This window comes from Caretta caretta, chromosome 5 (assembly GCF_965140235.1).
Source record: "Caretta caretta isolate rCarCar2 chromosome 5, rCarCar1.hap1, whole genome shotgun sequence".
Taxonomy (NCBI): domain Eukaryota; kingdom Metazoa; phylum Chordata; order Testudines; family Cheloniidae; genus Caretta; species Caretta caretta.
Genome location: NC_134210.1, coordinates 104749446 through 104765673, shown reverse-complemented (window position 1 = coordinate 104765673; position 16228 = coordinate 104749446). Strand labels below are relative to the sequence as shown.

Genomic DNA, 16228 nt, shown 5'->3' with positions numbered 1-16228 from the left:
TCACCAACTCCTAACTCTCCATCAGCTCCAGACGGAGCCCTCATGCCTCTGCCTCCACAAAATGTGGACAACTTTAAGAAATTCCAGGAACTTTTCAGAAGGGTGGCACTCAGCCAGGACATCCCTGAATGTAGGTCCAGGAGTCACAACACAGACTCCTCAAAAAGAGGAGGAGATCTCCTCCTGGTCTCCTCTGTGCCCTCAAAGATCACGCTCCCCATAAATGAAGCGCTCCTAGAACCAGCTGGTACCCTCTGGCAGACCCCAGCCTCTATCCCACCAACTTGCAAAAAGACTGAACGTAAATACTATGTTCCTGCTAAAGACTTCTTATTTTCTCATCCACAACCGAATTCTCTTGTAGTGGATACAGCGACACACAGGACAAAACAGCCACAAAACAGCCGACCCACCCTGCAAGACAAGGACCTCAAACTCCTTGACCTCTTGGGCTGCAAGGTTTATACCTCCTCCACTTTGCAATTCAGAATCACAAACTATTCTGCGCTATTTGCAAGCTACGACTTCGACAATTACAATAAGCTCTTTGATTTTACCTCCTGTATCCGTGAGGACAGAAGAGCAGACTTTAAGTCAGTTCTTGTCATGGGCCAGTTGGTGTCCAGGATGGCCCTAGAAGCATCTGTGGACATGGCAGACACAGCAGCCCGCACTACCGCAACTGCAGTGGTTATGTGCAGATCTTCCTGGCTGTCTGCATCCGGTATCCCCAAAGACCTGCAGACCAAAGTGGAGGACCTACCTTTTGATAAAGATAAGCTTTTTTCCAAAAGGCAGACAAAGTCCTTCACACTATGAAAGACTCTAGAGCAACCCTGTGTACACTGGGCATATATTCGGCCATCCCCAGGAGACAACGGTATCAACCTTATCAGAGGCCACACACACAACAATATCACCGGCCCCAGCCCAGACCATATGATATAACCAGGAATCATGCTAAACCTCCTAGGTGCAGACAAAACCAGGCTCAACCAGCTACCTCCCACCCATCGGGAAACAAACAGCAATTTTGAAGTGTTGGTTGAGGGTTTGAGCGACCACCCCTTGACTCCACCGCTTATTTGCCCATTTGGCCACCACCTCCAGGTTTTCCACCATGCCTGGCAGCAGGTCACACAGGACCGTTGGGTCCTGGAAATAGTTCAGTCAGGTTACTCCATCCCTTTTCTATGCTACCCGCCCACCCTTCCCCCTACCCCATCCCTCTTCAGGGACCCCTCTCGCGAGCACCTACTTCGCGTAGAAGTGGCTCATCTTCTACAGATAGGTGCAATGGAACCTATGCCAACATAACATTGAGGAAAAGGGTTCTACTCCCACTACTTTCTGACCCAAAAGAAGGGCGGGGGATGGAGACCTATACTAGACCTATGCCGACTAAAGAAATGTGTACGTGTCCAGAAATTCAAGATGGTCACATTGGGCACAATAATACCCACGCTGGAACAAGGGGACTGGTTCACAGCCCTCGACCTACAGGACACCTATTTTCACATATCCATTCATCCAGCACACAGATGCTTCCTGCGATTCCAATTCGGACACAACCATTTCCACTACAGGGTATTCCCACTGTGACTCTCCACAGCACCGAGGGTATTCTCCAAGACCCTAGCCATAGTTGTGGCCCACCTCCGCAGGCACGAGATTATACTTTCCTCCTACCTAGACTACTGCCTCATCAAAGGCAGCTCATACGGGACATTACAAGATACCCATTTCGCCATCTCCCTCTTCTACAGTTTGTATCTACAAATAAACTTTCAGAAATCCACCCTGACACCCACACAGCGGATCAAATTCATCGGAGCTCACCTGGAGTCAATTCAAACCAGAGCCTCGCTCCCACACATCAGATTCCTAGCTATTACACATCTCATACGCATGCTTTCCGTTCACCCCAGGATACAAGCAAGTATTTGCCTACAGCTTCTTGGCCACATGGCAGCCACCACCTTTGTGGTCAAGTATGCCAGGCTGCACATGAGATGTCTTCAGGGTTAGCTAAACTTCAACTACAAACCCAGCAGACACACCTTCTGCATGATGCTAACTCTTCCAGCGAACGTATTAGCCTCCCTACAATGGTGGACAAAATCAGACAACCTATGCATGGGCGTTCCCTTCCAGCAACGCTCCCCGACACTCATGCTCACCACGGACACTTCCCTGATCGGTTGGGGAGCGCACCTGGGGGGACACAGGGCCGCTGGTCCCTGTCAGAGACGCGTCTGCACATACATCTCCTAGAGCTCAGAGCAGTCACACATGCTTGTCTTCACTTCCTCCCCCTTGTAAAGAACAAATTCATCTGGGTCCTAATGGACAATATAGCATGTATGTTTTACATCAACAGACGGGGGGAGCACGATCGCGCTCCCTATGTATGGAGGCCATCCGGTTAGGTATTGGTGCATACAACACCACATAGAAAATACTGCCTCATACCGACCCGGCTGTCACAACACTACCGCCAACACACTCAGCAGACACTTCTCTGAGAAACATGAATGGGAATTACATCCCATGATACTACGACAGCTCTTCTCCCGCTGTGGCACCCAGTCGATAGACCTCTTTGCCACAATCCAGAATCGCAAATGTCACCTACTTTGCTCCAGAGTGGGACTTGGTACTGCATCGCTAGGGGACATGTTCCTCATCCTGTGGAACAACTCACTTGTGTACACTTTTCCACTGATCCCTCTGATACACATGGTTCTCTGCAAGATCAGAAACAACAAGGCCCAGGTCATACTTATTGTCCTGGCTTGGCCCAGACAGACGTGGTACCCTTACCTGCTATGCATGTCCATCCGTCCTCCAAGGACTCTCCCCAACAGACCAGATCTGCCATCTCAGAACAAGGGCCAACTTCTTCATCCGCAGCTCCAGAAACTTCATCTGATGGCGTGGTTCCTTCATGGTTCCAAACCCACGAACTAGCCTGTTCTGAGCAGGTCCGATATGTCCTCCTGCACACTCCACTTGTAAGACTTACCTGTAAAAGTGGAAATGCTTCTCTGTCTGGTGCTCCCATAAACGCTTGACGTTCCATGCCATGACCCTCCCTAACATCCTAGACTACCTTTTGAAACTAAAACATAACCGGCTCTTGCTCAGCTCCATGAGAGTACACCTCGCGGCCCTTACCACCTTCCGTGACTTACTGGACGGATATTCACTTTTTGCCCACCCCACAATAAAATGCTTTCTCACGGGCCTGCAAAATCTCTACCCTGAGATTCAGCCACCGGCAGCCACCTGGAATCTCAACCTAGTTCTTTGTGGTCTTTGAGCCCTTAGCTGGTCTTCGAGCCCTTTGTGGTCTTCGATATCTATGAAGATAGCTTTCCTAGTTGCCATAACGTCATCGAGAAGAGTAGGGGAAATAAGTGCCTGCTGGCCTACTCTCCCTACAAACCTTCTCTAAAGATAAGGTTGCCTTGCAATCCCACCCTAAATTTCTCCCGAAGGTGGTGTTTACCTTCCATCTTAATCAACCAATATAATTACCTGCATTCTATCCCAAACCTGATAAGGCTCCAGAAGAAGTGGCACTACATACCCTCAACGTCAGACGGGCAATCGTCTTTTATCTAGACAGGACTAAAATATTTTGTAAATCACCTCAGCTATTTGTCTCCACTACCGACAGATCGAAGGGGTGGCCATCTCTAAGCAACGACCTTCCAAGTGGATCTCTGACTGCATCAGATCCTGTTACCGAACTCAGAATGCCCAACCACCTGAGGGCATCAGAACCCATTCTACTCGGGCGATGTCAACATGCTTTTCCTTCCTCCATAACGTACCTATTACTGACATCTGCCAAGTGGCCACATGGACATCTGACCACACATTTGCCAAACATTATGCTATCACACAGGATACCACGGCAGACACCATAGTAGGCCACATAGTACTGTCTACAGTTGTCACTGCTGCAACTCCAAAGTCCCACCAACCAACTGCTTCACATTCACCTGGAGTGGAGCATCCACAGGGACAGCACTCAAAGAAGAAGAAGAGAAGGTTACTCACCTTGCAGTAACTGAGGTTCTTTGAGATGTGTGTCCCTGTGGGTGTTCCACTACCCACCCTCCTCCTCTCTACTTTGGAGTACTATTCTGATATCTCTACGGTAAAGAAGGAACTGAGGGGGGTGCGGGATGTGCATGCTCAGGCAGACTCTAACGATGCCGTGAGACAGCAGCTGAGCACGTGCGTCCCGACCAGGCACTGCTACTGAAGATCTCCAATCAACGGCGCCAGGATGCACTGTCACCTGGAGTGGAACACCCACAGGGACACACATCTCGAAGAACCTCAGTTCTGCAAGGTGAGTAACCTTCTCTTTAGATCCACACAGAGGTGAAAGTAAGCCAGTACGGGCTGGTACGCCGTACCAGTAAGTAAGTGGCTCCTGGTATGGGCTGGTACACGGCCTTCATTAAAGTGCTGCCATGACCCTTTAAGCACCATACTGGCAGGTCCTCTGATGGGAGGGGAAGGGGCAGCTGCCCTGGGGCCCAGCAATTTAAAAGAGCCCAGGGCTCCTGGCAGCGGCCGGAGCCCCAGGCCCTTTAAATCACCGCTGGAGCCCCAGGTGGCATGGGTCTAGCAGTTGTTGAAGAGCTGGCTGGGGGAATCTGGCCCCAGCCCCACGCTTTCTGCCCGAGGCCCCGCACCTTCCGGGGGCCCAGAGCCAACCCAAAAGTACCAGTAAGTTCTTTAAGTTACTTTCACCCCTGGATCCACAGCAACAGATCTTCACTACTTGAGCTAGTATAGTAACTGGTGGTGGTAGTAGTAGCTGTAGTAGGTTGTCATCCTCTACGTGGACTAGCACTAGATGGGGATTAGGTGCACACTTTGCCAATGGGTTCCACAGATATTTTCAGACAGCTGAGTAATGGTGAGACTCGGAAATCTTGGGTTCCATTCCAGGTTCTAAAGGGGAGTGCTCTCTAGTAGTCACAGACCCTTCTGCTCCTGTTCTCCCTAAGCCTGACCTTTTCTGCCCCGTTCCCCTCATCCAGTCATCATATTCCAGTCTGTTTTCTCAACTCCACAGCTCCTCATCCCAGTGTCCTCATCTAGCTAATCCCAGTCTCCAACTGTGGGTAACTTTTCCAGTCTCCATGCCCACCCAGTTCTAACTTCTTGATCTGAGTTCCAGTTAGCCCGTCTCCCTCACAGTCCATCTTCCTCCAAGTAATCTCCTTGCCAAATTTCAAGCTGTTGCTCCCAACCATGGAGGTGCTAGAGTTTTATACAAAACAGTTGTGTTAATTTGTTCAGCATGGGCCAAACAATGTATTTTCCCTATTTTCATTTGTGGAAGTGGTTGGACCCTTTTTGCTGAAACTTAAAAAAAAATCATCAGCCTGAGGCAGAAACCTGGCATTGGAAACTTCAGCCCAAATGGTTCAAGTTTTGGCCAAGTTATAAGCAACTGAAAATATTTTTATAATGGGAAGAGTTGGGCAACTTAAGAATAGTTCATGCTGCTAGCTACCTGAAGAGCAGATTGTGCAAACATATACTTTTTGTTTTTGCAGTAAAAAAGGAATACTTTGAAAAATCCTAAGATAGCTTGATCATTTGCTCACTTATTCTTTCATTTCTACTTTGTTTAATAAAGTTAGAGTTACTCCACTTTCTTAAAAAGAAAAGGAGTACTTGTGGCACCTTAGAGACTAACCAATTTATTTGAGCATGAGCTTTCGTGAGCTACAGCTCACTTCATCGGATGCATACTGTGGAAACTGCAGAAGACATTATATACACAGAGACCATGAAACAATACCTCCTCCCACCCCACTCTCCTGCTGGTAATAGCTTTTCTAAAGTGATCATCAGGTTGGGCCATTTCCAGCACAAATCCAGGTTTTCTCACCCTCCGCCCCCCCCCCCCCCCCACCACACACAAACTCACTCTCCTGCTGGTAATAGCCCATCCAAAGTGCCCACTCTCTTTAAAATGTGTATGATAATCAAGGTGGACCATTTCCAGCACAAATCCAGGTTTTCTCACCCCCCCACCCCCCTCCAAAAACCACACACACAAACTCACTCTCCTGCTGGTAATAGCTCATCCAAAGCGACCACTCTCCCTACAATGTGCATGATAATCAAGGTGGGCCATTTCTAGCACAAATACAGGTTTTCTCACCCCCCCACCCCCATTTTTTTTTCTTAAAAAGACCCACTGAAGTGTGTATAAAAATTCTCTTTTTTCAGTAAAATGTTATGGAAAGTAATTATTGCCTGTATGCATTAGCTGTCTTTTAAACCTCGGTATCTTGACAAAAGAGTCTATGCTGTATTTTATTAACAAGGCTATTTTAAAAAAATAGAATTGGAGAAGGGAAGTATCAGAAACAACAACAAAAAATTGTATTGGAGAAGGTAGGCATAGGGACACTTGGAGCCTAAAATTGTCAAATCAGTGTACATAAATTTTATTTTAACTTGTTTCCATTGTAGAATTTCCTGGGTTAAAACAACTGAAATCAGAGTGCATTAGAATAATTTGATGATTTTGCCATAAATATTAGTAATTGTATTCTGTCATTTTTTATTTTGTGTTCTGTTGTTAAAAGATTTAATTATGTTTGTAATCATTAGTGAACATTTTGAAGACAGACTTGAATGTTTTTTGGTATCACTTATTTTGATATTTTAAATCCAGTGACCAACCGTGCAGGGTTATAGCCTCTGGAAAAAAGTTGTTGTCAGCTGATATCTTACCCACACACCCCCTCCACCAAGACCTAGAATTCTTAAAATTCAATTATATGAATAAAAAAATTATAGTTTTATGGTTTCTAGATTAAAAGCCTATTGTTGACATAAATGTTAGTAAACCAGAATTCTTCTGCTAGTTGCTCACATTATGTTTGTGCTCATAGGCCTGGTCTACACTAGAAAATTAGGTTGGTTTAACTACATTAGGGTGTGAATAATCCACGCTAATTAGCAGCATAGTTAAACCTACCTAAATCCCCATGTAGACAGCGCAAGCTACTGCCTCTTGGGGAGGCGGGTTCCCTATGCCAGTGGGAGAATCCCTCCCATTGGTGTCGGTGGTATCTACAGAGCCACTTCAGCAGCGCCGTTGCAGCGGCACAGCCTCTTTAATGTAGACAAGCTCAGTTAATCAGGAAATTAACAGCCAGAGTCTGAAAGGAAATATTAAGAAAACAAGCCATCTGTTGAAGAAATTAGTAACAGGAATGTATACATTATATTGGGTTACGTTATATTGCGTGCCTTATTTTTGTTCAAATCATGTTACTTTGTGAAAACAGCTGTGTTTTTTGGATTACCTTTCATGGGTGTATGGTGTAAACATGTGCAACTCAATTAAAATCAGTGAAATTGTACTTCCTTATACCAAGGCTGAATTTGGCCCATTGTCTTTTGTTGACTTTCTATTTTAAATGATAGTTACACTTATTTACTGGTACTTTGTATAAACAAACAAAAATAAGGTGTAATGACCTTACTAGCTCAATTGCAGCTCAGTGCTATGGAATCGTTCGGAGCATGCGTAAAGGTATTCAGAGGCACAGTTAAAACTAGGGCAAGTTTCCTGGTCTGTGTCATTCTGCACTGCAAGTTTGTCTTTTAGAAAGTACCTGGACTCTGACGCAGGCATTTACAAGCGGGGAAGTGTAAATTACGTAAGAACATATGGAGACGCAGCCAGCGGTATCAAAATTTCAGCTGCTCCATCTTTATGTAAGCTTGAAGACTGATGTCTGTCTAATAAGATTTTTCTCTAAAAGTTATGGGGATTTTTTCCTTGTTTGTTATATATTAATTGCAGAAGTAAAGAAAAGATCAAGTGGTAAACTTAAGCATTAAAATGTGTTTTTAGATGAATTTTTTTTTAACTTCAGTGTGTGTTTTTAAATGATGCATTACCAAGTCTTTTTTTGTTTGTTTGTTTGTTTGTTTTTAGCTTATTTGCACTAATCTTGATGAACTCAGGGAATTAATCACAAAAATCGAGAATGAACTCAAAGATCTGGAGAACATTAGAAAGAAATCGGTATGTGATGTTCAAAAACTTTCTTTTGTATGGGTATAAAATTGTTCCAGTTATTTTCTGGAGCCTGTCAATTGTTAGAATTTATGTCTTATGAGTAGCTGTATGGAAGCCTCTAGAGTTAACTAGCTAGAAAGATTTTATTTTTTATTTCCATCATATCTTTATATTAGTGTTCAGTTCACAATTACTGTCAAGAATCAGTGAAATTAATAAGTATATAGCAGTCTAAGCATTTTTTCATGGTTTTGATTCAGTAAAGCTTCGGGCAGGGCAATAGTACCTTAGACAGAGTAGGTTTATTTATACTTATTCTGTGAGCACCTTTTCTTGGGGCCACATTCTGATACTAATTCAGTGTATGGAATCCTCACATATTTGTGGTCATGCTTAGATTTCCAGCCACACACATGGTTACTCAGGGCCCTGTGATGTAGCCACATAATGTCTATGCTGATGTCTGACTCCTCCCCTTCCACAAATGTGTAGTCAGATTCAGCTTAGCCTGACTTTTGTATTTATAGTCAGCTGCTGAAGTGTTCATTCACGGGAGGCAACGCATTACGATCATTCCATCTGGCCTTGGAGTGGGGATTGAGGGACAGATTCATACCTAGCAGACACTGGGCCACATAACCCAAGACGCTGTTGCCAAGAAGCCAAAATCAGACCCATTGGACCAAAGAATCCAGCAGATATTGGGTGCGGTGGCAAAGAGGGAGAGTCTCCCACCAAGATGAATGTTTTTAAAAGCATAAGTGGTGGAACCCATTTGTTTTCTTGACTCTCTGGCTCAAACCCCTTCTACTATTGATCTCTGTTCTCCTTTCCGCCTCTTGATAAAAGTTTCATCTATGGCAACTGTGATCGATAGAGTTCTTAAAAATGCCACGGAAATGCCTAACAATTTTAAATGACTTTGTCTCTGTATTTTAGAAGGAAAATTAGGCTATTCAGCTTATATTGCTTTAGGTGCTTGAAGACATATGTTCAGGTCCCCTTAGGTTATTGATACAACAAATGTTCTATTTGCAAAAAAAAGAAAAAAAGTGGATTTGGTAGGTTTAGAGAAATGGAAGAGGTATTAAATGTTAACCTGGACTATGAAAAATAGAGACTTTACTTTAAAAACTCAGAATGATGCCTAGAACAACACTCAAAGCTGAGTTATGGACCCCATTTGAAATTATTTTGCAGCTGCAAGACTGCAGCTTGGTTTCAAGACTAATAATGCGAGAGAGGTTTACCAGAATGGCAGAGATTAGTAATATAGAAGTAATATCTATGTATGGCAGTACAGATTAATAGCTATATGTGTATTCTGCTGATGTTCCTCCTATAATGGATTATCTAATAACAGCAAGGCTTTTAGAAGAGTATGTAAATATCTAAATTTTTCATAATTGCTCATTAAGCTGAAATGTAACAATGCCTTTATATATGCTGTGCTCGGTTCTGGTCGCCCTGTCTCTAAAAGAATATAGCATAAATCCTGGGGAGTACCGATACAAATAATGCACAGAGTCAGGAAAAGACTTCCATGTAAAGCTTTCTGAGGGAGGGACCATCACATTCCATATGTTTGTAAAGGTCTGCCATAATGAGGACCTGATCCGGTTGGTCTCTAGGGACTACAGCAATGTAAATGTTACATAAAAATAACAATAAAAATTTAAGAACATGAAAAGACTGGGACTGCATTTAGTTTCATTTAAAGAGGAGATTACTAAACGGGGAATTAATAAACAATAGCGGAAATGATACAAAATAATGTGATAGAAAAGGTAAATCATATGCTCTGTTTACTCTTTTTCATTATGCGAGAACAAAAAGATATTCAGTGAAATCATAAGGCAACAAATTTAAAACTGATAAAAGGAAGTAATTCTTTACAACACATGATTAACCTGTAGAGTTTATTGCCAGGAGATGTCATTGCAACTAAGAGTTTAGGAGGCGTCAAATAGATTTATGTTGCTAATAAGACCGGCACAGTTGTAACATCCACAGTTAAATTAGATAAGGAATTTAAAAAATAGAATTGATATAAATTTTAATTCTTCAGGGAATGGGCCAGTCTCTGTCTGACAGAAGTTAAGGGATTATCCACATGGAAATTTAGTGAGTGGCAAGCTGGAGTGTAAATCGACAGCACACTGGCCTGCTATGCACTAACTGGCCTTGTGACCCTGCTACCATGCACTAAAAGTTATGTAGTGCGTAGCTCAAAGTGTACTATTGGACTTCTAATATGCAGTAGCAGAATCTACAGAGCCAGTTATTGCATGGCAGGCTAGTGCCACTAAGTCTTCCTGTGGATAAACCCTAAGAATAACATTCCCTTTTTGGGAGGCAATTCCATAAGTGTTTGCCATGAGGTTTCTTGCAACTTCCTCTGAAACATCTAGTTCTCTCAGAGACCGCACACTGCACTAGCTGAACCATTGTCTGATATGGTATGTCAGTTCCTATGTTATATTGCGTGTTATCACATCTTGATAGTTTAAACCAAACTCTTTTAATTTGTTGCCCAAAAAAAGTTCAGTAGCTTTTTATATCTGATGGTCTTGGGCTGAGCTGTACTCTTCTTGAGGCCTGTTTTGTTTTTGCCCCTCTCTGTATGGCAGTCCAAAGAGTGACACTGAAACTCTTCTTGCAGGATCATTGGAAGAAGCTGAATTATCAGAGGCCTTTTTTTGGAGTTATGACCCCTTTGAAGCAACTGGAATTTCTCTCTCCTTCATGACATTCCCCCTGCTGATCCCCTCTGTAGGAGTTTTTTTACCTGCCACAGTGAAACATTGCTGGGGGGAGGATGTATGTCCCTCAAACCCATTGTTTTAAAACAGTGTATAAAATCTCCTACCCACAAGTCATCCCTCAGTTTCTCTACACTAATCTGTTCTGTCATGTAATATAACTCTCTCCCTGTGTAGTTGTTGTATTAAATTTAGTTAGATTTTTCTTATCTTACTCTGTTAAAACTTGGTCACTGCTACAGCGTGTTGCGTAGTCCATAGTTGTGCAGGTTACTGCTTTTTGTAAATATTAGGATTTTGTCTATTCACTTCCTTTTGGTTGTAATCAATGCTGCTTGTAGGCACACAACTATGAAATTCTGGTCTGTCAATAAAGATGCAGGCAAAGGTGATAGGCCTGCTATTTGAAGGGAAGAAAAGGGTGTATCAGAAGGGCCAATTCCATCAGTTGCTTTTCCTCCTTAGGTGGATTCCAGTCTTACGAAGGATCACTAGGGCTAGTGAGCTGGAAAATATAAGGGCTATTGGAGGCATAAACGATCTTTTTGATTGGTCTCAGGGCCATCAGGTTTTTGTAATGCTGGCTAAAATGCTAGTATGAAGATTTACCAGAGGACTTTGGTAGCCTTACCCTTATTCTTCCATTTAGGGACCATCTGTCCTCATTTTTGCCAGATTTGGAAATGTTTCTTAAGACCAGAGAGTTATTGAGTTTATCTGATGATGGGAGGAGCACACCCTCTAGTTCAAAACCAGCTTCCTCACATCTTAAGAGATTTTTTTCATGAGAGACTGTTATCAGAAGAAGTTAACTTCTTAGAAACTGCAGAATTGATGCCAGAGCCTAACTAGGCCAGGGATTTTTATTCCTGATATTTAGTCATTCCAGACTTCTTTCTTCATATTTACATACTTCATACATACATCAATACATTCATACATCTTCCCTCTGCTTGCTGCTTGAGTGCTAGCGACAGGAGCATTCAGAACACAGGAGAGACAGTACTCCTACTCTCAGTATTCCTAGTAACTGACCCCTGTCAGCACTTAGGAACTGTAAGGAAAATGGAGCATGCTCAGTGCAGAGTAAATCTTCAGAGAATTTAGTTGCTAAGCTAGCATACTTCTGAGCACATGCAAACTACAGTTTTTAGAGTCTTGTAGTTTGGTCAAATTTGGGTGGATTTTCACAGGAATAGCAAATAAGCACATCCTTGATACTAAGGTAACTGTGCTGCCAAGTTTCAAGTCCCTGCTCAAAAACATGGAGGTGCCAGAGCCTCTTAATTAAACAGTTGTAAGATTTCTTTAACATAGGAAAAACAGCATATTTTACTCAGATGTCATTTTCTGAAATGGCTAAACAATTTTATCTGAAATTTCCAGGACAGTTCAGCCTGAGTTAGACTTGTGGCATGGAAAATTTCAGCCCTTATGCTTTTAAGTGTTACAAAATTATAAGCAACTGAAAATGGGTTTGTATAATGGAAAGTGTTAGGCAACCTTAATTTAGCTATCAGTGTTGCTATCAGCTGCTCCTGCAATAATGAAAACAATGGACCTATTGAAAAAGTTTTTCACTCATTCTGTGTCTGGATGTATCAAGCAGCTTGATCCTAGACACCCTGTACAATTTAATATCTTTTGCTTTAGTCGTGGGTAATGTTCTTCCATCAAGAAAAGCTGTGCAGAAGAAGATCAATCTCCTGATTACTGCTAGATTTGTAGCAGCCTAATGGCATAGATCATTGGTGTCCAACATGTGGCCCTTGAGGATGACCTGTTAAGAAGAAAATGTGTATTTGATTATGAATTGCAAATAAGCTACTCCATTCATTTTTAAACTGGAGTTGAATCAGCCCCATCGCTGCATCCTGCCAAATTGCTGCGCACCACTTTCCTTGCTGCCCCAGCCCTTCACAGCAGTACCTCTGATGTGAGCTAGGTGCTCCCTGAGCAGCTGCTGTCCTTTCCCTGATGCAGCTGGTCAGCAGCTCCCCTACTAGCTTACCTGTTGCATTGCAGGGAATATATCTGGCTAATCCATTGCTTGCTTTCTTGCTGGGCTGTGGGAGTCAGAGAGATGCAGGAAAAGGAACTTGAACAAATCAGCTTGAGCCTCGGGGAGTAGCTAGCAAAGGATGCTGGCTCCCCTTCCCCACATAGGCCAGGGCAGCCCCAGAGAGGGTAAAAAGAGGAGAAGCTGAAAACTATAAACCAGTTACAGCTCCCTAATTCTCTGCCCCAGCCCAGGTTGGTGCATCCTGAGGCTGCTTTTGACTCATGCTAGCTGGCAGTATCTTATAGGAGGGACCATACATCAGCTAGGGATAGCCAGAGCACAGTGCACTCCACCCATTTCCTCTTCTCACTTCCAACACACGGTTTGTGCCAGGGGATGTAAAAAGGGAGGCACAGGAGCTGGCTATACTAGCTGTAGTTCCAGGGGAATCTCCAGGTTGAGGCTAGTGGGTGGTTTCTCCTCACTTTCTTTGCCTGAGTGGTATAAAGGGAGTAGAATAGGGCAGAGAACCTGCCTCAAAATATTGATTTTGCCCCCTTGAGCTTTCAGAAACTATGTTTGTCCCTCAGGATGAAAAGGGCAGACATGACTGATGTAGATTTTGTGATTTTATTTTAGTCAGTTAATGTAAAGCATGTGGTGTTCAGGATTCGGGTCCATTTACAGTAACTAGTTTCTGTCCAGAAGAGAGGACTGGGAAAAGCAGAACCACTGGGTTTCCTACCTCTCTGATTCCAGCACCAGACCATGTATTATCACAGTTATACATGGACCATTTAAGTAACCAAATTTTACAGAGGGGAAAACATTCCGTTTTGTAACCGACTTGCTACATCTTGCTTGCTGAAATTCTTGGAATCCTAAATAATTGATTGGGGTCCTACCAAAATTTTAGTGAATTTACTGAAGCACCCTAACTGATAAACTAAGGAATCCTATGGAGTCTTCTCATTCAGCAGACATGGAAACCCAATTGTTGCTTGTTTTTTATGAATGTGCGGTCAGAATACTTTTGTTGTCATTCAGTTGCTTCTTAGTTTCATTCTCTTTGATTTACTTTTGTGAGCTGTGTATTACATGTTAGGTCATAACATTTATAACCTATGAAACACAGTTGTTCTTTGAGTACCACCTCCATAATATTTGGTCAATGTAGTTATAGCAGGTTCTTGTTTTGATAAACCTATTGATTGTGGTACATGTTGCCAGTGATACGTGCATAATACTTTGAGAACCACTGTCATAAGGAGTTGCCTGTTATATTTCTTAATTTTCTTCTATATCATTTGTGAAACTTAAAAGATAGGTAAAGCTATTGCCTGAGATAAATATGGAAAAGTAAATAGTTGGAAAGGTGAATGGACTTTTATCCCTCTTAAAAATAGCAGGCTGTAACAAACTGAAAATTAAGATGATCTACTAACAAAGTAGAACCACAAAGGGCAAAATCTGGGCTTGCTTTTGGGTTACATTGTGGTGGAGAGTAAGGGATATATTTTCCTCTTAATGTACAGGGATTTATACATGCAACTCACTTTCCATTAGAATAAAAAAAACTGTAAAAATTATCACACCCTTGAAACAAACAAACTGGGCAAACTTTTTGGCCCAAGGGCCACATGTGAGTATGGAAATTGTATGGCGGGCCATGAATGCTCATGAAATTGGGGTTGGGTGTGAGAGGGGATGCAGGCTCTGGGGTGGGGTCAGAAATGAGGAGTTCAGGGTGCGGGAGGGGACTCTGGGCTAGGACAGAGGGTTGGGGTGCAGGGAGGGAGGTGAGGGGCTCCGGCTGGGGGTGTGGGCTTTGGGGTGGGGTTAGGGGTGCAGAAGGGTGCTCTGGGCTAGGATCAAGGGGTTAGGAGGGCAGGAGGGGGATCAGGCTGGAGCAGGGGGTTGGGGTATGGAAGGGAGTCAGAGGGCAGGCTCCAGGTGGCGCTTACCTCAAGCAGCTCCCGGAAGCAGCAGCATGTCCCCTCTCCGGCTCCTATGTGGAATCACAGCCAGGCAGATCTGCACACTGCCCCGTATGCAGGTGCCACTGCTACAGCTCCCACTGGCCATGGTTCCCAGCCATTGGGAGCTGAGGGGGCAGTGCTTGGGGCAGGGGCAGAGTGCAGAGACCCCTGGCTGCCCCTATGTGTAGGAGCCGGAGAAGGGACATGCCGCTGCTTCTGGGAGCTGTGCGGAGCCACGGCACACACAGAGTGGGGCAAGCCCCCAACCCTGCACCCTGACTGGAGTGCCAGAGCAGGGCAAGCCCCCAACCCCACTCACCAACGGGAGCTTGAGGGCTGGATTAAAACATCTGAAGGGCTGGATATGGCCCATGGGCCATAGTTTGCCCACCCCTGTTCTAAAGTGCCTTATATATCTGAAGGTATATATTAATCTTCAAAAGTAGTTAAGGCAACATATCCAAACATCAGCAGTAGTTATAATTAAATATCTAACTTTTCTTTAAAATATTGGCATGAAAAGAGGTAGGGAAATGTTTGGTTATCAGCAGTTAAGAGGGTGGAAGATTCAACTACTGGAAGGGAATTTAACAGGTTTGTTAGTATCTATAAAGGAAAACCCTGTAAAGCTTCAAGAGATGACATATAGTACATGTTGTAATGTGTTAAGAGAATGAATGTTGGTAAAAACCAGGAGCTTCTTTTGACAGAGAGCAACAAATGACTAGTCCAGTGTTGAAGAATCTTACAGTCTCAGGTTAGTTTATAACAGTGGTTCTCAACCAGTGATGTATAGAGATCTTCCGGGGGTACATCAGCTCAGCTAGATATTTGCCTAGTTTTACAGCAAGCTACATAAAAAGCACTAGCAAAGTCAATACAAACTAAAATTTCATATAGACAATGACTTGTTTATACTGCTCTATATACTACACAGAAATGTAAGTGCAATATTTATATTCCAATTGATTTATTTTAGGATTATATGGTAAAAATGAGAAAGAAAGCAATTTTTCGGTGATAGTGTGTTGTGACACTTTTTTGTATTTTGGTGTTTGATTTTGTAAGAAACTTGGGGGTATGCAAGACAAATCAGATTTCTGAAAGGGATACAGGAGTCTGGAAAGGTTGAGAGCCACTGGCTTATAAAATTTACAGAGCTCATACTGAGAGTAGAAAAAATGTCTGCTATTTTTGAATTCAGCTTTTCCAAATTTTCTTTAAAAAATAAGATGCTGTAAATTAGCTAATGAAATGATAATTTTTGTTTCCGTAAGGGAAAGTAGAACACTTGGCTGAATGGGCTGACAATATCTCTCTGATTAGGCATATTGTAATAAAGACTAAACCACAAAATGAAGACATACATTATCAGCAGCTAGAAGTCTTATCGCTAATTTGCTTT

The 16228-nt window shown here is 43.2% G+C and overlaps 1 protein-coding gene across 2 annotated transcripts in view; it reads left to right on the top strand.

Annotated features, from left to right (window-relative positions):
- The window catches only part of BRD10 (bromodomain containing 10), a 114347-nt gene that overhangs the window by 74468 nt on the left and 23651 nt on the right, over positions 1-16228 (top strand). For both annotated transcript variants that reach the window (XM_048850922.2, XM_048850921.2), the window contains one exon: positions 7997-8086. In XM_048850922.2, coding sequence (XP_048706879.1) covers positions 7997-8086 — 90 coding nt within the window. The remainder of the gene's footprint in view (positions 1-7996; positions 8087-16228) is intronic.